Consider the following 21,544-nt stretch of genomic DNA (forward strand, 5'->3'; position numbering starts at 1 on the left):
CAAACAGTTCAATATTAGGAGTCAAACTTCCAAAGCTTGCACATGATACAGCTGCAAGCTCCGACAAATCTCAACAGGTCTCAATGTAGGCATTTTTTACTGGCACTGACCTCAACAGGACCCAGCCACCGACCTTAACTGATCTGCAAGTCTCAGGGAGGAACAAGCACTACTGAGGGGTCAGGGCAGCAGAGGGCTTTGGGCACTGAGTTGGCCTAAGCTGCAACCACCCAGAGCCACCTGAGCTACCCAGGAAGCACAGCACTTCCTGCCCCTGCCCAGGGATTGACAGGAGCACAGTCACAGCTGTGCTGAGGCAAAGCAACAGGGGTGGACCTGTCGCAATGGAAATCCCTTGGAGCCCTTGACCAAAGTGGGAAATGAGTTGAACCCCTCAGGAGCAGATGGGAGTACGGGGAAAAGCAGGTGGGGAGGGAAGCATCTGAAGGGATGTTCTCACCTTCCCTAAACCAGTGCCAACTTCAAGGCAACCCTTTAGCTTTCTTTTAAGGTTGAATCCCCCCTGAGTGGAAGAAGATGAGGCAGAGTGGCCCAGAGCATGAAAGAGGTTAACTTCCCAAACCTGGATCCAGGCACTTAATACAGAGACCCTCAAAATGCACCTCCAAATCCAGCATAATTTTCCTACAAAATTCCTCTAATTCCCGAGCATTTTCCTACAAAATTGCCCTAAGCCAGATATATTTTCACTTCTAAGTGACACAACAATGTAAAAAAAAAAAAAAAAAAAAAAGTGAGGCACCTCCCTGACAAAGCTACATACTACATAAACTTGCACTGTTAAGAGCTTTTCAATATTAAATGGCTTTCAAGTGTGCTGGCACAAGTGTGAGGTGTCTCTCCTTAAAGACAGATGTACATCCTTCTTTACACAGCATATAAATGGTGCCTAAAATTAGGATGAATAGTTAATGGATTCTCATCCCCATTTCAGTGGGTAGGATAAATGGAAAATAAATGCAAGCAGTGAAGTCAACTGTCACTGAGGCCTTGCAACTGGTTTTGAATGCTTGTGTTTATTGACTGACAGCTTCTTTTCAAAAAACTGATAAACCATCTAAGTTACACCATGCAGACACATGACTTCCAACACAATTGCCTCTTAGGAATTTTCCACCATATTTTCAAAAGATAGATTTTTAAATTATTACTTTATCTTCTTCCATAATCTTCCTATGTGTTTTTTATTATATATATAGTTAAATTTCCAGAAGTATTTCTTCACAGTGCCATAAATCTGCTACCCCATGTATGAAGATCTCTGAACTAAAGCAGTCTGTACATGCTCAAATGCCTACCTCAAGGGAGCATCCCTTCCCCAAAATTCATAATTACAGACTCTGACTACCCCCTTCCATTTCAGCCACTTCCCCAGCTTGATCTTCCTCTGGGTTTGGTTTAGTTTGTTTTGCTGTATTTTGAGACTTCTCCAAGTTTTCAAATATTTAGGCTGCACCAAAACTATTTGAAGAAACCAAGAGTCTTTTTCCACCTTAAAAGCAGAGACTAACACAGCAAACTCAGCACAAGCAAGAAAATTAAATGGGCACAAAATCCAGAACTGATTGTCCATTTCCTTCCTTTTCCAAACCAGAAAGCTGAGCTCTCTAACCCTCCCAACACCAGCTTCAAACCCTAGAGAGACCAAGGGGTCTCTTATATTGCCACACTAAAGTAACCACTCAAAACACACAGAGAAGAAAAACCTGCCTCTTGAGCTCTGTTTGCTCAAGCAAAATGGACAGGCCTATTTGCTTTCTACAGCAACTCCATCTTAGCTTGGCTTGCCTAGCTAACACTTACTCACTTGTTTTCCACTGCCCTAGGCAGCACACTCATGCAGCTATAGCCAGACAGGAGGATTTTTTAAAAATTCTTTTTAAGAACTTCCTTACCTATGTTCTTCTATCTGACTCCTCCATTTTCTCTTTCTTTGTCCCCATACCCTTTCTCTTTTAGTTCCCTCCTTATAGTATCCCCTTCACCAGTTCCAGAAAGCAATGCATAAAGCCTTTCCCTTTGTCAGCTTACTGTTCTACTCCTCTTACAAGTTCTTCTCATTCTCCACCTTCTATCAGCCTGCATCAGCCCCACTGTCCCACTCATCTCTCAGCCCTTCTCTTCCTCAAGGAGGCTTCCACATAAATTTCTATTTTCCTTTTCTCACCACCTTTACCTTTTGTTTTCTCCACAAAAGCAGAGTATTTCTATTTGGTTTAAGAGTTCTTCCACACAGGTTGCAAGCACCTATATTTCATTCCTCTCCTCCCAGCTAAGCCAAATACACCTCCTCCACAGCCTCCTCTCCACAGTGGGAAGCAGCCACCTGGACTTCAGGCAGCCCTGCATGAAAACCTCTAATTCCAGCTATTCCACAAAAAAAAAAAAATTGTTTAAGAGAATCTAAGTCAGGCCTGCTAAACTTGAACTTTGACACAGGACTGGATTCATAGAGATTTAAAAACAAACATTATACCATTCACCTCTACTACTCCAAACACAACAGACTAATAGACTTTAATTTCAGAAAGCTCCTCAAGATCATACATACAAAGGACAAAGGAGGTGGTGGAACCCAAAACAAAACCAAAACGCGTCTATACCTCCAGAGGACTTTGTTTTCTAAGTAACCTTAGAAATTCTGGGTATTGTTCTCTGCAGTGCACAACGGAGCATTCAGCAAGTGGTTTCTATTTTTAGGACGTCTGGGAATGTTTTGCGTTTGTCTTTTTCGCTCTGCGAGACCACAGTGCCATCTATTGGGAACAGCTATAAAGAGCAGATATTGGCTTTATTATTTGCAAAGACTCCGAGTATTCATTACTTCAATTTCATAACAATTAGGTAGTCCAAGTCCTTACCATAGGCTTTTATAGGTATTTGTTAGGATATGCAAACCTCAATATTATGGAAAATTCCACATTTTTTATTCAAAGGAACTTAAGCAAGCACTTCAGAACCTCACAGTCACAACTGTACTAACAAGCCAGAGACAAGAGTTCCCACTCTTAGAAATAAACATCAGGAAGGTCTACCCTGCATAAGCCTTTCTTTCTTAATCCTACATCCGGCATTGCAGTGAGGCTCCCTGTTTGAGCTAAATCATACAGGAATAAATACAAATCCTGCTCCTTAACCTGATTTTTATTAATCCTCCAAGACCAGGCAAAAGACACGTCTTTGAAAATTCTCTTTCCATCAATGAGCAGCACACATCAAGCTTTCCTACACCTATAAGCAGTCAGTGGAAACTCAGAGCAGCCAGAATAAGCCTGTAGAGCACTTACAATCCATAGTCAACATTAAACAAAGAGAAAGACATTTTAAGAAGAGGGATTTTTAAAAAGGATTGAAGAGGAATTCTAGAGGAGTTTGGGAGATCTAGGCCTGCAGGCACACCATCTACACAATGCAATTAAACAGAGGCTAAAAAAGGTAGGCCACTAGATAAGCCAGGCAACATGGAAGACTCACCATGGCGAAGTCTTTCTTCCTGAACGCACTTCCAGGAGCATCCAAAGCCCACAACAGTCCCTTGGCTAGGTGACAGCAGGCTAAAACCAGGACTTCCCTGGCTACCACCTCGAGGGCAGTGATGAACAGCGGCTCAAGAAAAGAGCTTAAGTGCTGGCACCTGGCTTTTAAAAGGAAGATGAGGCACAGGTGAACCCTGTTACTGTTTGGGGAAGAGGCGGGATTTTCTCTCCCTAGATCACAGTGCAGCTGGCACTTTGCATCCCTCACACACAGGTGTTTTCCAAATATATCATGTGGCTACACTTAAGATTTAGAAAATAAGCTAGTGCCAACACACAGACTTTGGGAACTGTCCCATAATGGTGAGAAGGTGTCTTCATGCCCACATGAACTGATATACGTAACTACTACATGATTTATATGTACACTGCTGCCAAGTAGCATTAAAGCATTACCCAACAAATCAGGACAAAAATGTCTAATAAAAAAATAAGTTAGTGTAATAAAAAACTATCTTCTTCTTGTAAGCCTGTAAGTACCTAATTTTGAGGAAAAAGTTGCAAATGCAAGCAACAGGCCAAGGCCCTCCTCATGTCCCCTCACGAGAGCTGCTATGGCCATGCTGGAGCCCAGCTCAGCATGACACAAGAAGCTCCTCACAGCCCTGGAGAAAACCAGCCCAGGTCTGACTCTTGTCCCCTCCCAGGGACACACAGCCACCTGCTCCCACAGCAGCCCCTGGGGAAGGGACTGAGGTGGAATCACTGAGCTCACCCCAGCACGGCACCATTCCAGCCAGGCCAGCCCCACTGCGGCACTGCCATGGGCTGGGCGGGAAGAGACCCTCCACAGCCAGCGGCACCAGGGCCCAGCAACCTCACAGCCTCCATGGAAGGCCTCTTGCTTTAGCAGCCATTCACTTCATGTTGTAAACAGCCATCAGATAAACAACATTCTCATTTTCCTGGGGTTTCCAGTCAATCCACATAAATTTTCCTGATTTAGCATGATTTTCAGTGTGAAATGCTCATCTTGGAACATGCTGCCCTTCAGGTGTCAGGCACAGGTGTCTACCCGTCAGGAGGGGCAGAAACTCAAGAGTCGCCTCACGAAGCCATTGTTTCTTTTTTACTTTTTTTCCAGAATCAAGCTAAAAATCAGTAAAAGCCGAGGTAAAGACTATGGGGATGAAGGAGATCTTATGGAGAAGGTCACAGCACTTTATGGTCCCACTGCATGTCCTGGCTGCTCTCTGGCAGCACCATGGAGGCAGGTTGCAAAACAGCTTTGCAGGCAACGAACCTCATCTGCTTCACGCACCCTGAATGTGGCAAAAAATTGTATAATCACTCACCCAGCAGGCCAGAGCAAGACCCCAAATGTCAAACTAGCAGTTCCTCCTTGGCAGGAGGGTGCAGGAGCTGCTGTCTGTTCCTGGAAACCGACCATGGGAGAGAGAAAGGAAGTAGTGCTGTCCCCACACAGTTTCTTAAGAGATCTCTGTCCAAGGAATGGAGTCCCTCTCCCTTTCTAATGATTTGTGGCTTGGGTTTTTTTTCCCCAGTTACATAAAAACAGCTTTCATTTTTAGTATTCGCAATACTTGTCCAAATACTCCTCTGTACAGACCTCAGCACTGAGACACGGATATCCTGGCACGAAGAAGAAAGCATGAAACGCACTGCAAGCAAAAGATTAATTTTATTCATCCTTTGATACATTACAGATGTCTCTTATTCATTTACACTGCCTTATACCACTATGGCACCTGCTTCAGGGATTACCACTCCATCATTGAAAGCCATGAAGTTAATGCAAAATTCAGAGGGGACAAAGTGGTAACTAAAAGACAGAAAGGATAATTAAGAGCCTTAAAGTGGCACTTCTTGAAGTTAATGCCTGCAGTACAGATAAAGGGCTGATATGGGCAATAGAAGAAGCTATCTCTGGCTACATGATCTTGAGGGCCTCTTTGAACTTTTTGGTATAAATTGCACTGTGAAAGCAGCAGACTAGATGTTAATGTAGAGGGGAGGTCACAAGATCTGGGCCTAAACATCCAGGAAGTGTCCTGTAGCCTCCTCCATTACAGAGCTGCCCTTTTCCCACGGCCCTGCTGCCTTTCTTGAGCGGTGAAATCAGAAATTATTTGAAATACTTTCCTTCCTGCTACAGTGTGTGCATTCGTTAACCACTACCCAGGCAATAAGCAGTTACAAAGACTGTCACCACCAAAGGAGACAAAACAGAGATATGTTATCACCATTGAGCTGCAGCAACGACAGCAGTTGAGCATTTTTTTGCACTCTGCATGAAACAACACGGTGCAAAATTATCTTTATTTCCTGCAATTTCTCACTCACAAGCAGCTCTGAGCAGGAATATGTTTCTGTGCAGCGACAGTGTGCCATGAATCCTGTTCCCTTCAGCGGGGACAAGTCCCTGTAGGCACAGACACACACAGGTGGCACTGAGACACCGGCGCTCCCGGCGCGTCCCGCAGAGCCGCTTCCCCAGGCGCGCTTTGCCCTCTCCAGAGGCCCACGCTGCCGCTAGGGCCGCATAATTTTTCCCCGCACTTTTGTCTTTAGCCGTCCGGAGCGCCGTCAAGTCCCAAAAAAAGCCCGTTTTCCTTCCCAAAAAGCTGTGTGCTCCAGGTGAGGCTCGAACTCACAACCTCGGCATTGCTCGGCTTTGTACTGCTGTATAAGTACCGCGCGCTAACCGATTGCGCCACTGGAGCCCTGACACCAACCCGTCCCGAACGGTTTATCAAGGGCTCGCCCGGCCCCGGCGGGGGAAGTGCGGCTCACTCCCGCCTGCACCCCGCGCTGAGCGGCGGCCCGAGGCCGCGCCGGCTCCGTGCCCGGGCCGCGCTACCCCGTTAGCGGCGCGGGGAAGGCATGACGGCGCTGGAGGACGCCGCACCGCTCGGGGAAGGCGGCGCCCGCGAGCAAGGGAGAGAGGCGAGAGGCGAGCGGCGGCGGGGCCCGGACAAAGCCCTCCCGGCCCGGCCTCCACTCTTGGCGGACAGGCAGTGGCCGCGGCGGTGCCGGCAGAGTCCGGCCCCCTCCGCCGCCGGGCGGGGCGGGGCGGCCGTGGCCGGTGACGGGCGGCAGCGCCTTGGCCTGAGCCGTCCTCAGTTCCGTTTTCCGGGGGCGAAGCCCGGCCCCGAGTCGTTCGGGATCGAGCCTCCTGACGGCCCTCGATAAAGGCTCGGGCCGCTGGGCAGCGGAGTTCAGACTCTCGCTCAAGGGCAGCCGTGGGGCTATGATGCACCCTCGGTCGTGCTCAGGACCCGGCCGCAGCAAAAAGTGACCAGTTACTGTCGGGGAACTAAATGTTGATATCTGTAGCATCGCCGCTGTGTGTGACACGAGGGGTGCCTGGCACTCTCAAAACAATTGTTCAACACCACGTGTGCATTGTTAAAGTATACCTCCAACATGGATTTATTCTGCAGTCAGATCTGTCCTACCTTACGTAGCAAAAAGATGGTAAACATAATCATCAGCAGCAGAAATTTAAACCCAAGTGTGACTCCACTACCTCTCTTTCCCCATGATCCCCGTCGTAAATAACCCAACACTTTTTGAACAGAGAGGACGTGCTCCTCACTTGCCGAGGAAGTTTGTCTCCTATAAGTGTTATTACTGTGGGCATTACCTAAAATCCATTTCAGTGGTAATCACCATTGACAGGTGAAGCAGCCTGCAAATGCTGTATGTGATCCTTGATGAAGGTGTCCGGCTTGGAGAAGAGAACTGGCCGTTCATTTCTGGAGAGAAATTTTTCATCATTTAGGTACACCTATGGCATACCAGAAAACAGCAGCAGCCTTCATTACCCTTAACGTCATTATGGTAACAAAACAGTCTATATCTCACAAAGATTGCTGGGGGGGGGGGAAAGGTAGTATGGAGAATGTCGTTTAAAAAGTATATAGCCCAGTGTCAATATTTAACTTGTATTTTTTTGTTAACATATTTTTCTCGCTGGACACCAGCTTGTAAATTTAAATCTTCAATGGGTTTGGTGATTGAGGAAAGTAGAAAATGAGAGTAAGTGTTGTCCAAAATGCAACTTTTTCCAGTAACCCTTTTTTCCTGTACCCTCAATGCAATAAATGAATGGAGCAGTTTTGTGTTTCAGTACTCTTGCACTTCTCTGGCAACAAAAGATTACCCATCAAGTCCTTACCTTTGCATAAAAGGAAAGGAGAACAGAAACCCCAGGTGCTGGAACAGGCTTTGATGGACGTGAAGAGCATTGTGAAACTATCAAGAGACTAGCAAGTCAAATCTAGGCCCCAATCAGTTCCTGAGGTGTGTGAGATGGACATATTTACATGGATGCCACAGAGACTGTAACACTGGTTCTTTTCTGTGCCTCTCCAATACCCTTCACAGAAATAGTTTTATAGCCTTTCATGCCATGCAGTTATCTGCATTTCTTAGCCCCACTGTTATATGCATGAAGTGGCAATTAATTTCATTTTTCAAAGCCTACTGATTTTCAGAAGGTTTCAGAAAATTCTACCTTGTGAAAATAGCCTCAGCCTTATACTAATGGTGAATTTTTTAAGTGAACTTTGTTTTCTCCCTGAGTAGGTTTAACTGTCAGGTTTTCATACCTCATAACAGCCACAAAATGAATTTATGAGCCTGCAACTGAGAAAGTTTTCTCTGCAGGTAATACTGCCTTGTATTCTGTCTCGTGGGGAAAAGCAGAGACTAGGGATTAGAGCAGTGGCTGTGGACAAGAGCCCTGCAGTTAAAACTGGTACTTTAATGCCATGATGAACAGGGATTGGCTCAATCAATGCCAGGATCTGTGTTTTTTCCTGCTGTGACTCTGGAGATTCTCTTGGCTTTCATGTCCAACAAATGGAGTCCTGCTCTGCAATACAAGATACTAATGATGGGGCAAAGCTTTACAAAACCACGGTCATTAACTAGTGTCTGCACTTCTCCAGTCCTTCCAGTCTGGGTCATAATCCCTTAAGTGAAAGTGCATTTTAAATAAAAGCTCTCTTTCCTTCACAGCTAAGAACAGAACCACCAGCAGCCTGCAGAACAAAAAGTACCAAAATGTACCTGTCTGTAAGTTAAAAACCAAGCCTTATGTGTCTGCTGTGTGGTGGTGTCTCACCACAGCCAGACACTGCTAGAAATTTCATGTGCTACATAAGTGATGTGGTGGTGGTGTTTTGCAGTAGAATGAAATAATAACTACTTTGGGCTTATTTCAGAGGAAATTATGGCTAGTCCCATTGTGATTGTATCAATACAGTGGAACTGTAATCCACATGGGGATCTTTTTATTTCAAAACGAACGGATTTTTTCCTGTTCCATAAATTACATAATGAGTTTAAACTAAACTGCAAAGTGATAGAGACAAAGGTAAAACAGAGTCACTCTTACAAATACTTGATGAAAGCACAGTGTTAGTTCAAAGTCACACTCCATTGCTTTTTTCTGGTGGAAGATTACAACAGTACCAGTTAAAGAACTCCCAGTTTTGTACTGCTCATCATGATGAGTTTTTGGGCCTGTAGCTGCGCTGCTCATAGTGCAAGCCATGGAGAATGTGCCACTCACTTTTAACCAGATCATTTTATCACCTTATACCCATACACATCCACTAAGCACAGTGTAGATAAAAGTGGAAGACTGAGATACGTCAAGAGCAAAGTGCTAAGATATTGTAATATCTTGGGATTTCTTTGTTTACCCACTCATCTCCTGTGTTTGGAGTCTGTTTATAGATTTATTTATTTAAAAAATTGGAGGTGGCAGGGAACAGAGCAAGCAGTTCTATAGCAACTGTGTACATCTTGAACAGCAACTTGTGAGGGAATAGAGACTAATAAAGATCTGGAAAGTCTGTTTCTTCTCAGTTTATTTTTTGCCAGTGTCCTGGTTTGAGAGGAAGTGAGTTTTTTGGGATGCTGTGGTCAAACCAATAGGTGCTCAGATTTGAATATTTGCACCTGGTGTGGCCACTGAGGACATGGATATGCCTCTGAGAACACAGGGGGTTAAAAGCAGAGCACTCCCGGGAAAACTCTCTCTTGGGTTCTGGTGCAGCCGGGTGAGGTAGGCCTGGGCCCTGAGGATGGAAGGGTGGAGAAGCACCAAGAGACATCGGGCAGCCACTCCCCCTCCAGGAGAGAGAGAGAGCTGGCGCTGGTACTTGTGCCACCTTGAATTTGATAGCACGGCCAGCGAGAGGGAGTGGGGTGAGAAGGTGCCCGGCAGGGCAGCGTGGGAGTTCTGGACAGGCAGAGCCTGAGATTTTTAACCCTTTTCTTAGATGATGGAAACCTTATGGATGCTGATCCTGCTAGAGCTGAATGAGAAGAGAGATAGAAATGAGATAAGAGGAAATGGGCCACGAGAGATGTAGAGAAGACTCTTAGGTGGGAGGAGGTGATGGAGTGCCTTTGGCTGGACTTTTCTTGTATAGCTGTAGACAGAACCATTTTTCCTGTGACATAGAGACTGCATTTAGGGGGATGCAATGACTTGGAGTCAAGAGAGTGCAGTGATGTTATGTGAAGGAGTGTGTGAACAGAGACAATGGATGAGGAGGGTGGTGGTGCCCTCGATCTTCAGTGAAGGAGAAGATCTCTGTTCTTGAGACCCCTCGGCCCCAGGGGGTGAAATCTGGGGGGGACAAGTGTCCTAAAAGTGAGACACAGTGCTCTTTTTAGAACTGGGCAAAGCACCCTTAAAAAGGAGAACCCTAGAAGCAGCTCTGGTCCATGTTCAGTGGTGAGAGCACTGGACATGGAAGGAAGTGGTCACAATGGCAATGATCTCCAGGCAGTGCCACGTGTGACGGGAAACACATGAGGTCTCAACTGGCTTTCCAGGGAAAGCCTATGGCACAAGAGGGACTCCTCACTCCTTGATGAACTGAGAATTGATTATCTGAAGGATGGTGATGGATGACGGTGATCTGAGGGATGGATGTATTGGAAATTTGGTGGGGGGAGGAGGAATCTTTTTGGAAGGTTTGAATTCTGTGTGTTTCTTTTTACATATAGTTGTAAGTTAATAAAGTTTTCTTTATCCTTAAGTTGGAGCCTGCTTTGCTCTATTCCTAGTCACATCTCACAGCAGACACCAGGGAGAATGGATTTTCATGGGGGCACTGGCATTGTGCCAGCGTCAAACCGTGACAGCCTGACAATTTGATGCACTTTCCCAAAGGGCATCACAGAATCAGGGTCAGCTCTTCACAAGCCCTGCTATAACATTGGCAGAGCAGATCAAATTAAGATGAGCATTTATGGACAGCTACTCTTGGTCTTAAAAATACAGGAGACACCTGTGTTTTGGCTACTTGACAAAAGACGATCCCAGTATTTTCAAATAAATACACATACCACAAACATTCAGCTGTAGAATGTTGAAGGGAGGTTTCTGTATAAGACATCAAAGGAGTGAATGCCCCAGCCTCACTGACTTTTTCTGACTGTTATAAGGCTATTTTTGTAATGTTCACACTCCAGTTGATGCAATAAAGAGAATTAAGAAACCCCCTGTAGACAAAACCCAGTGTCCAGTAAAAATATATATTTTAAAAACACTAGTCAATTATTAGCCAAGCTGCTGGAGCATTAGTGCTCCCTATGAAGTAACCTTTGGCTGATGGACCTGTCCCTTTTGACACTGAAGCCTGTAGACACCTCTCCTAGCAGCCAATCCCCTGAGCACTGGGGCTGGAATCACAGGCAGACTGCTCACGGAGAAAGCACTCTGCAAATTCTGATATCTCGGGCGAAAGTTTCATAGGTGGTGGGCCATGGAGCTTCTTGTGAATGTAAGAAAATGGATAGAAGAAAACAAAGCTGCCTTTCTGCCACCTGTTTGCAATAAGCTTATGTAAGTAAATGAAGATTTTTTTTTTAAACAAGTTATTATATATACAAATATTCCTAGCTATATGAGGAAGCTGCAACAATGCATCCATGGTAAAGATTAATGAGGAACCATAATTCCTCTGAGGCTGCAGCCAGTGCTGTGCCAAAGAACAGAAAGTGAGTGAAATCTGATTTGCAATAACTCAGCAGGATCTGCAAAGATCAACTTGAATACAAGATACTTGTCTCAACTCAAAGTCACTTGTAGGCAGGGAGATTGAGTTAAAAGAATTTGTGTCAGGCTCTGTGACAACAAACTCCTAGAAATCGGAGGAGATGGCATCACATCCAAAACCAAATTACAACCTGGTTTGTTGTAAAGCTGGTGAGAATCATTCCAACATCACAGAGGAGCGAAAGCTGCAGGAGCAATCAAAATCAGAAGGCTATGTTGCTGGAAAACAAGGAAAAAGGAAGGGCAGAGGTACCAGAGGATCAGATTTCCAGGGCATTTCCAGATCTGTCAAGGCAGGAGGGTAGGGAGCCTGAAGGGGTGGTTTACAGCCATTTATTTACAGTATTCTGAATGAGACAGCCAGTATAACGAAAAAAGTGTGGGCATTATGCAGTTGTATGGGCACCATGCATATGCTCTGTGTCAAAGCTTGTGAACAAATTCCAATGTAAATTATCCAGTGTGTCTCAAAATATTAACGAGGATTTCTTTGTCAGTGAAGCTGAGGGGAATATACTTTGTCTAACACTCTGTATGCAGAAAGCTTTCACTAGGAAGTATTCTCTCTAAGGAGTGACATAGACCCAGGTTTTATAAAGAAATGAAAAAGCATTTTCTTTCTATAACTTTAATTAAAAAAAAAAAAACTTCCTTTACAATTTTAGTCATTAAAAAAATGCCTCTTGCCCTTCCCTTAAGTGCTATCTCTGATGAAAAGCTGAATGGGCAGTAATGTATCAGTGACATTAATTTCCATTCACAGGGACAAGGGTTACTTTTCAAAGCAATGGTTACAAGAAAAAAGAAGAGGTAAAGAGTGCATAATTACTGCCATGTCTGTGTAGTTCTACAGCTGTGCATAGAACTGAAAAATTCTGAAACTTTAATCACTGCAAGTGTTCCCATTTCTTTCATTTTCAAAATGGATTTTAGGAAGCATTTTATGAAGTATATTCATTTCTGAAGCCTACCAATGATAATGGGAAAATTTCAGTATTTTATTTATATGGAATATTCGCGTGTTTCTTTCCTTATCAGCACAATGAATCTTTTTTGTGCTTACTACACTGTTCTGTATTGCTTACTAGTAGTTCTGCAAATCTGGAATGCGGCATCTATCGTAGACCTTTGCCCATAAACATTTTAAGAAGCTACAGTGAAACAAGAAACATTTCTTGTGATAAAAATCGCATAGTTTAAAACAAAATCCATTTTTCCAACATGGCTTTAGCCTGTGTAGAAGGAGAGTAAAACCATGTACTGCATGGGTTCTGAGTCTACCATCACCTGCACCTGGTGCTACCAAAATGTTTTCAGGATTTTCCAAAAGGTTTTAGGTGATTTTTCAAGAAGCAGCTAATAGATTTTCAACTTTTTTTCAAAGGCTTGATCCTTCAGGTGCTGTAAGGCAATCTTCTCTCTGCCCTACTGCCTCATGGAAGGCAGCCACATCAAAATTTAAGTAACTTAATTTGTTTCAATGAAGAAGACTTAGCAGTTTAAACTAGGTCTTACAGCAAATCAGTAGGGCTTTTGGTATCTAAAGTTATTACAGCTTTCAGGCTTTTATTGCGTTATGTTCCATACATTTGAGAGGATCACAATTTTTAAATACCTATTTGGGATTGCAACATACAACCTCAATTCCTGAACTACTCCCTATTTAGAGTTTTAGCAAAGTAAAGAAAATTATACATCTAATTAAATTGCAGCTCTGATACTGTATTTTAATGACACTGTCTTGTAAGTTTAAATGCTTTTTAACCTCAACAATGAGCAATTAGTGCAAAATCAAACCCCTTGACACAGCTGATTTTCACAGGTACTTCTAAAGCTCTTCTGAGTTCAGAATATGATGCTTATCTTTCAAAAGGACTACTAAGTATGGTCATGGACCATCTGATTCTTTGTAACCTTACCACGTTTTTAAAGGGTTACCTGCTGGTACCATTTTCTTTATGGGGATGAGAACAGAAATGTTAGAGTATGGAAAACATAATACTCCATTAATTAGGCCCTTATTCTAACAATAGTACAGTCAAGTAATTTTCACATCCCTGAAACCTTTACAATACTCCTACCTGCATTTTAGCAGTCTTAACTGAAACCTTTCTTTATTATATTTCATAACAATAAATAATTGTTAGATATAACAATATTTAAAGCAACTATATTAACCAGATAACTTTATTTAACAAGGTGGGCTCACTGAGTTCCTGCTCATATTTCATAGCTGGAATCTTTTAATGGTGTCAGTATACATTTGTTAATCATTGAATGATTAACCCATAGCCCAGGTAAATCTATGGGAAAATTAATCATAAATTTGCCAAATTAAGAAGTCAAGCAGTAATTAGCAGTATTTTCACTTTTACTTAGTGAACTAACAACAAAACTGAATGTTTATAAAAAAAAACTAACCCATCTTAACAGCAGACTACAAGATACACACAGATTGCCTTTCTCTTATTTTATTCTTCAGGGTTAGTTTTCATTTATTTCATTAATTATTATCTGTATTGCTGCTGTTTCAGTCATCCTGCCCTTCTTTAGTAGAAGTGTTCATTAATGCAGAAGCATTTCGGTGTGCTGTTGAAAAGGAATATTAAGTCTGCATGGTACCAACAATTTGGATTTCAGTTCCTTATTTTATGAAACAGATATGAAGCCCAGTGCTGTCACATATACAGCTTCCTATGGAGAAAACAGTCAATTCTAATTCTTTAGTTTTATTTGACCAACTAATTTGTCACTGTTACTGGTTAACTGCTTTACTAGTCCCCACTGTGTTCGTCATTATCATTTACACATTCTTCACAGAAAAAGTGATAACGCCAGCAGATTGAATATGCGTGTGCCACCGCTCAGAACAGCCTTTCTCAATTAAACCTTACAAGGTGCTGACACAGGGACACATTGTTCGCTGTGTTTCAGGGGACTGTGGCCCTGCTGGTTCCCTGTTGCTCCCCAGAACCTCTTCATTGCAAAGCAGAGGTTAATACACCTCAGTTCGCTTGTCCAACAGCAGACAAACAAATTTTGATTCACAGCTAACAGGCCCGATTTTGAGGGGTTTGTTTAGCAAAGGAAAACCTGCTACCTTACCTTTATATTAGTGTGAATGGACTGATAGGTAATTGGGGTGATAGCCATTCCTTGTGATAGCTGAGAGGAATGCTGACTGGGGCACTTAAGAGGGGCAGAGTTAAGAAATTACCTGGAATCTCCTTTTCTGAAATAGCCACAACCACAATGAAACCATTGCAATGTTATTCCATCTTAGCAAAACCATTTTAAGCAAAACAGAAATTAACTGGCAATTCTTACCATCAGTACTGTTAGTAATTCTACCAATGGGGGGGGAAGTATGTTTTTACCTTTATTAACTTTTAAGAGTTTTACCTTTACATAATCAGCTCAGGTTGAAAAACCTCTTTTCTAGTTCCTGTCTCTTAGGTAACATTCTTTATCTTTTCAATTCAAAGCTCTTTTCAAGCTGGCAGCTATTGTTGTCCCCTTTTCATAGCTGGAGGCATTGAAACTCCAGGAGGGAGGTAGTTGGCCTCAGGTCACCCAACAGGACAGTGCCAGAGCAGAGAGGTGCATCCAAGGTTTATCAGTTCTTGTACTGGCTGTTGCTTTCCACTCAACGTTGTTTCATTGACTCATTGTCCTAAAAAGAATTAAAAATAATAAATGAAATAAACAACATCATGAACAGAAGTAGCGTCAAAATGTCACTTTCTCTTCTAGGCATCGCTATCAATTAAATGTGATGTTTGTTGGAGGGCCAAATGAAAGGAAGGATTATCATATTGAAGAAGGAGAAGAGGTAACATATAGGTTGTTTACATTATTCAGATTTAATTTATCTATAATGATTAAATGCAGCTACTTTTGAAGCTATAGATTAGCTATGCCAGGCTCAGTGATGTATTTATCAGATCTACTCATAGGTTTAAACAGAATCATTCACCAGAACCATACATACATCATCTGTGCATTTTGTTTGAAACAAGCACATGAGTTCAGATCTGTTTTGCTGTAATTAATTTCCAACAGAAAACTAGAGAAAGTGTTTTTACACATCCAAGTGTCTCATTTCAACATTTTGGAACAGAACTTTAGGAAGGTAATGATATTTTTAAAACACTATGTTATTGCAAAAGATTGGTCTGTATTTGAAAAGTGACTTTGGTATTCAAAAATCAAAAATATTTTAATTCACTAGAAATTTCTCTTTTTGTGGACTTTGTGAGAATCATCAGCTTTTCAGCTTTCATTTGAGTTTGTAAAGAATAGGGTCTTTAAATATTTTTCACATCATTCCCCTGTGCTCAAAGCCATTCCGCTGGTGTGGCCATTGCACCAAATGCAGCATGGAGGAAGAAAGAGTAGAAACATAACAAATTTGTAACAATTTTCACCTTCTTTGTTTACTGCCTTTTTCTTGGAATTGCTTGCTCTGTCTGGGGACTTCACCACCACTGGCTCTGAAAGAATCCTAAGGGAAAGTGATTACTAGAGGCCTGGAAATAAGGGTATCAGGATAGAGACAATTTTCCTTGCTTCCCAGCGGAATAATTTAACTTCATGTCATTCCAATGACATTTGGCAACCTAATTTTAAGTATCTTTGGAAACTCAAGCCTAAGCATCTACATAGTTTAAGGCAGAAGTGGGCCAAGGTCCTGTAAATCCTTTTGAAAAGAAAGAAAAATTCCTTTATTTATCATTGAATCATTTCTCCCCAAACCCACCCCAGCATTTCACAAGAGCCTTCGCTGATTTCCTGTTCTAACTGTGCTGTGCAGGTGATGTAGTCCTTGCAGACACACAGCTCTGGAAGAGCAGGTGCTGAGTTTTCCCTGGGTGACTCCCTCCTGTGCTGGATTGTCACTGCCATCTCCCAGCCCACCTGTGGCTGTGGGCACAGGCACATCCATCACATGCCAGGTTACCAACACTGTGTCCCTTCTCATGGGCTGTGCAGGGAGAGCTCTGGCAGCACCTGGGATCAGCCATCACACTTCTTGGGATTCCTTAAAAACAAAGTTAGGCTGATTTAATGTAACTTTTTTTTTTTTCATGTGGCAAGTTGTTCTTGTATTTGTAAATAACATGGCCTACCCTTTTATAAACTCTTTATATGACTTCTCAACAATATAAAAAGTTAGCCATATCTGTAAAGGTGTAATTTTTAATTTACTGTTGCATAGTGATGTTGTTGTTAACTCAAGTGGAAACAAGGTTTTTTAGGTATCAGTACATGCTCATTTACATAGTAAGCTTCCCCCAATTACTCAAAAACCAAAAATGGAAACATAACAACCCTATAAAATCAGAAACTTGGCAATGCACAGATCGGAAGCATTATCAGTTATGTACCAGTTTAACATATGGGCCAATTTTGTTCAGTTTTATAAAAGTACATTATAGTTATTCATTGCGTTTTACCATAGCTTTTTATCAGACACATTTACATCTTCCCATGATCTAACTTAGAACCATGTTTCTCATTAGAGAAGAATTGTGAGGTAGAGAGTATCCTAGCAAAAGGGCATATTCCTAAATTAGATTTGGGATTTAAAAAAAAAAAAACAACATTCAAAGCCATGTTCAGCTCATTATTTTGTCAGAAAAAGGGTAATTTATAGTTCTGGGTGATAATTTGAAGGCAGACTGTATAGACATACTGTCAGCAGGCCAAATCACGAATGTGAAAACCCACAAATCCTTCAGGCAAATTTAGCTGATGCTGTTCTGCTGTTAGTATTCCCATAGCAAAGAAGGGTTGGTTTGGAGAGAAAGTTAAATTTAGGATTGTTTATATCTGTCCACTCACTATCTCGTGCCTGTTATCACACAGTTTATCAAGTGTCCTGTGGCAGAACTTGTGCTTGAAAGCCTGCAGTTCGCAGCAGCAAAGGGTTGGCACGCAGAGATAAGGGCTGAGGAGCATCCTCCTCCTCCTGAGCTGCTCTCTGCTGGTGCCATTAACGTGCAGGTGTATCAGGAAGATTAGGTCTGACTGGCTAATTAGAAGGAAAAAAAAACCCAGAGGCTTGATTTGAAGTCTCTTCAAAGCCTTTTAGAATTGTCTCCTGAACCCATTTAGGCTAAAATGACAGCTAGTTTAGCACAATTTCTTTCCTCCTCTCAACAAGCAGGCATTTCCTAAATAACCCTTATATTTTGTTCCCTCTTAGTTTTTTCTATAGCTCTTCACTGCCTTCTTAAACTTCTGTGCACTACTTCATTACCACCATTCTGCACAAAAAGAGTCTCATACCTGAGACTGTGTTCCATGGGACAGGTTTTTTAAAGAGAAATATGAAGCTGTAACTTAGAAGAGTTAAACCATTCACAGTCTTCAGCTGGAATTTACCAGGAAGTAATAATCCTTCTTATTTTTAAGTTCCCTTTTGCTCCCTTCTCCATCAGAACAGAGGTAGAGTCAGCAAACATCTACTCAGACATTCTCTGCCTCTAAATCAGACTCATTCAAAATAAAATGCTTTGGGAAATGCATCTTCTGTTGGAACATGGCAAAAAAAGTGCTGTGAGGATGGACCTATACATATGATACTGACAGAACTTTCTAGGAAGGGTTTGTGCTACGTAATGAGTTCTGAAGGTTTCAAAAGAATCATTATTCTGATGTGCCTCATTTGTCAAGACAGTTTTGTGTTCCATGGACTAGTAACTACAATTCTTGCACAGTGAACTTGCTGAGGCCACTGAAAGTTTCTGTGGCAGGCCTGATGTGATCACAGAATCACTAAGGATGGAAAACGCTGCCAAGATCATTGAGTCCAACCTTTGACTGAAACCACCAGGGTCTAGAAGACCATGGCACTGTGTATCATGTCCAGTTGTTTCTGAACACCTCCAGGAATGATGACTCCACCACCTCCCTGGGCAGCCATTTCAATGCCTAACAACCCTACCAATGAAGAAATTCTTTCTGCTGTCCAACTCAAGCCTCCTTTGGCGCAGCTTGAGGCTGTGTCCTCTTGTGCTCAACCCCTCAGAGCTGTGGGGCAGCAGGTACTAGGGAACAGTCCTCAACATATCTTTGTCTTGGATTTTTCATCATACATAGAATTTGTGACAAGAAGAGTTTCAGTGTTAACATAGCCTACAGGCTTCATGGTGTATTTACTGCATTTTTACTTACTTGTAAAGCCTGAGGGTAGAAAAAAAAAAAACAAAAAACAAACCTTCTTCCAAGGAAGTAAGTGAAAACTCAAGAGGACCATATATTTTGGAGAAAGTTAATGACAGATAAACCCCACAATCATATCAAATCCTAGCTCTAGTACAAGAATTCAGAATTTATTTACTGCAATGTGTGGGCTGCTTTGGGGAAAAGTGAAATATGCTAACAGCTAAATCTAGGATTACAAAAGTAGTTAGGCTGCTATCTCTTTACCACCTCAGTCCACCATTTACACACAGTGAATTTCAACTGACCTTGATTTTGCTGACTTTGATTTCTTAACACTTTACATTCTGATGTTGAGTCTATGTAAAACAGTGCAGTTCCTTGCAGAGAAATTCAAATCAGCTTTTCATCTACCACCTGCAACACATTTGCATTGACACAAACCCCACTTGGATTTAGAAGTTCCACTCCTCCCTGTGCTGTATTTTACCCTAAGTTTCTGCTCTCAGCATCTAGGTTGTTTCCTATGGATAGAGCCACCTAATTATTGGCACAGCCCCATGGACCAAAGCCCGCATACTGCAGTCCTAAAGAGAACTCTCAGAGAGGGAGTTCCCCCTCCTTTGATCATTTTGGTGAATCTCTTCAGCTTCCTCTAGCACATTCACATGGTCTGACTGAGATACAACTTCATGCTTTGAAACATGATACAGGTTTGAGGTCACATCTGCCACATCTCATCTGAGTTTTGATTTCTCTTCCTCTCCCTCTCCCACAGACACCACAAGTAAGACTTGGCTCCGGTTTCTGACAGATTATCTGCCTAAATGCAGCCTGACCCCTTCTAGTGTATACTGCTATCCAGTCAGCATGCTTTTGAGAAACTCTCCCCCTCAGATCAATTTGTCCTTGGCATTTTACAAGGACAGTGGATGTCTGAAAACAAGGGGAAAGTGGGGCTCAGTGAGCATTCCCATAGGTTGTTTTGTGGTGCTTATATTCAAATAAATCTGAGAACCTGAATCACAGCAAAGCAAGAGAAATATTTTTGCTTCTTTACATTTAAAAAACCCCACATTTATCTGGAAAAGACTCTTAGAATATTTTAATAAGAAACAAAGCTCCTGTTAAAATGTAATAAGAACGATCATCCTTTTCCATCAGAAGGAGATTGTGTCTTCAGAAATGGTTTTGCTGTGAAAGATTGTTGGTATGAGTTTTGGCTAGTATTCAGATCTCACAGATGACACGTAAATGAGCAGAGGGAAGTAAAAAAAAACAAACCACACCAAAAGCCCTCAACATATTTTTCTCTACCTTCCTCATCTGTTTGTCTTGTAGACTTCTGATGGCTGAAAAACCCTTGTGATGAGAAAGGGAGAAAAGTGTTTTTCTGTATCCAAATAGATCAGTCACCACTGAAGTCTGGAGAGCACCCAGGCTCTACTCCCACATCAGAATTTGATTTGCTCTGCAAATTAATTTAATGCTTAGCCATATGACAAGCAATACAAGCCAGGATGTACCAAGCCAGAGCCTAATCCCAGAAGTGGCTGAGCAATCCCAAATTCCATTTTTAGATGCAGGCAGAACTGAAAGTATCTTGCTACTTTAGAGGTCTGTGAGTAAGCTGTCAGTTATCAAAGCCCTCATGGAGCTCCGAGTTCCTGTGTCTAGGCAGAGTTTGATATCAAAGGTGGATCCAAATTAAATTACATTCACTGCTGTGCATGAAATAAAATAGACTTGTGGGTTTTTTAGTTAGTCAATACAAACCAATTACAGATCCTGTCTTCTTCCACTACTAGATGCTTCTTTGTTTACTCTGCTAGGATACACATACCGGGATGAAGGAGCAATTCTCACCACACTAATATAGTGAGGATGTTAGTGCTTCTTTTAAGATAGTATCCACTTGTTCTACTACCCTGTTGAAATTTCTGTCAAGACGAGCATCTTCAGCAATGCTTCCACTGATGGCAAGAGTGAATTCCTACCTCTGTGCATCTCCCCTTCTTGCCTCCAGAAATGCCAGCATACTTTATTCTATGAGTATTCATAATTGAATGGAATATCCCTGTACAGAATTGAGAGTGATTCAGCACAGGCCACTCTACCTTCCCCTGCAGGCATAATGCTATCAGGTTTGAAGCATGATCAAAAAGGGTGAGGCAGACTAAGGAAGGAGGATGTATTTCTCCTACAGCAAATAAAATTAATTTTAAAAAAACCCTCTCAGTCTTAAGGTGTTTTCATTTGAGTTTCGTAGGTATATCTGCAGTTTTAATGACCATATTGAGTAATGTTATGAAATAATGTTATGCTTGGGGCAAAGAAGCACTCCTAGGTGCTTCATAATTTCTAGAGGTAAGATGAGCATTAATAAAGGAGGTGTTTTTAGTGTAATCATAATGAGGAGATACCACATAGTAAGCAGAAAACTAAACAAAATGCTGAAAGTCTGGAAAAGAAGAAGAAGAAAGGAGGAAGATACAATAATAATAAGCGCATTTAGTAACAAAGGATAAAAATAATGGTGAACAACCTTTGTTTCTTCCTTGAGACACGTTTTTTACCCAGAAAGAGACAAAATTCATGCCCAATTGTGAGCTATTATGCAGTAGCAATATACAAATCCAGGCTTTTCTACAAGAAGAGATATATTCATTTCATGTAACAAGAGGCCTTGCCATTAATAACATGTTGATAGAGGAGAAATATTGCACATTTCCTCAGTTTTTAGTACTGCTGGGGAGAATGGATACTAGATCAT

At 42.1% G+C, this 21,544-nt stretch overlaps 1 protein-coding gene, 2 long non-coding RNA genes and 1 other non-coding gene across 7 annotated transcripts in view; 1 reads left to right on the forward strand and 3 right to left on the reverse strand.

Moving 5' to 3' along the window:
- The window catches only part of LOC135444972 (uncharacterized), a 205,395-nt gene extending 201,758 nt beyond the window's left edge, over positions 1–3,637 (reverse strand). For 2 of the 3 annotated variants that reach the window (XR_010439394.1, XR_010439393.1), the window contains exon 1: positions 3,496–3,618. This is a non-coding gene — a long non-coding RNA (uncharacterized LOC135444972). Of the gene's footprint in view, positions 1–3,495 lie in introns of all 3 variants that reach the window. The other variant, XR_010439392.1, reaches the window with a different exon arrangement.
- Positions 3,638–6,147: 2,510 nt separating this feature from the next.
- Positions 6,148–6,241, reverse strand: TRNAI-UAU (transfer RNA isoleucine (anticodon UAU)). The gene is made up of 2 exons: positions 6,204–6,241; positions 6,148–6,183 (listed from the first exon to the last, which is right to left on the reverse strand). It is a non-coding gene; the product is annotated as a tRNA-Ile (tRNA).
- A 4,936-nt stretch (positions 6,242–11,177) lies between these two features.
- Positions 11,178–21,544, forward strand: part of HAAO (3-hydroxyanthranilate 3,4-dioxygenase) — a 35,202-nt gene continuing 24,835 nt past the window's right edge. Inside the window, exons 1-2 of the mRNA XM_064707020.1 lie at positions 11,178–11,391; positions 15,358–15,436. Of these exons, the coding sequence (XP_064563090.1) occupies positions 11,312–11,391; positions 15,358–15,436 (159 nt within the window). The 5' untranslated portion in view covers positions 11,178–11,311. The remainder of the gene's footprint in view (positions 11,392–15,357; positions 15,437–21,544) is intronic.
- LOC135444976 (uncharacterized) overlaps positions 14,060–21,544 on the reverse strand; it is a 41,676-nt gene continuing 34,191 nt past the window's right edge. For both annotated transcript variants that reach the window (XR_010439396.1, XR_010439397.1), the window contains 3 exons: positions 16,522–16,645; positions 16,032–16,108; positions 14,060–15,277 (listed from right to left, as the gene is read on the reverse strand). This is a non-coding gene — a long non-coding RNA (uncharacterized LOC135444976). The remainder of the gene's footprint in view (positions 15,278–16,031; positions 16,109–16,521; positions 16,646–21,544) is intronic.

This window comes from Zonotrichia leucophrys, chromosome 3, assembly GCF_028769735.1.
Source record: "Zonotrichia leucophrys gambelii isolate GWCS_2022_RI chromosome 3, RI_Zleu_2.0, whole genome shotgun sequence".
Classification (NCBI taxonomy): Eukaryota; Metazoa; Chordata; class Aves; order Passeriformes; family Passerellidae; genus Zonotrichia; species Zonotrichia leucophrys.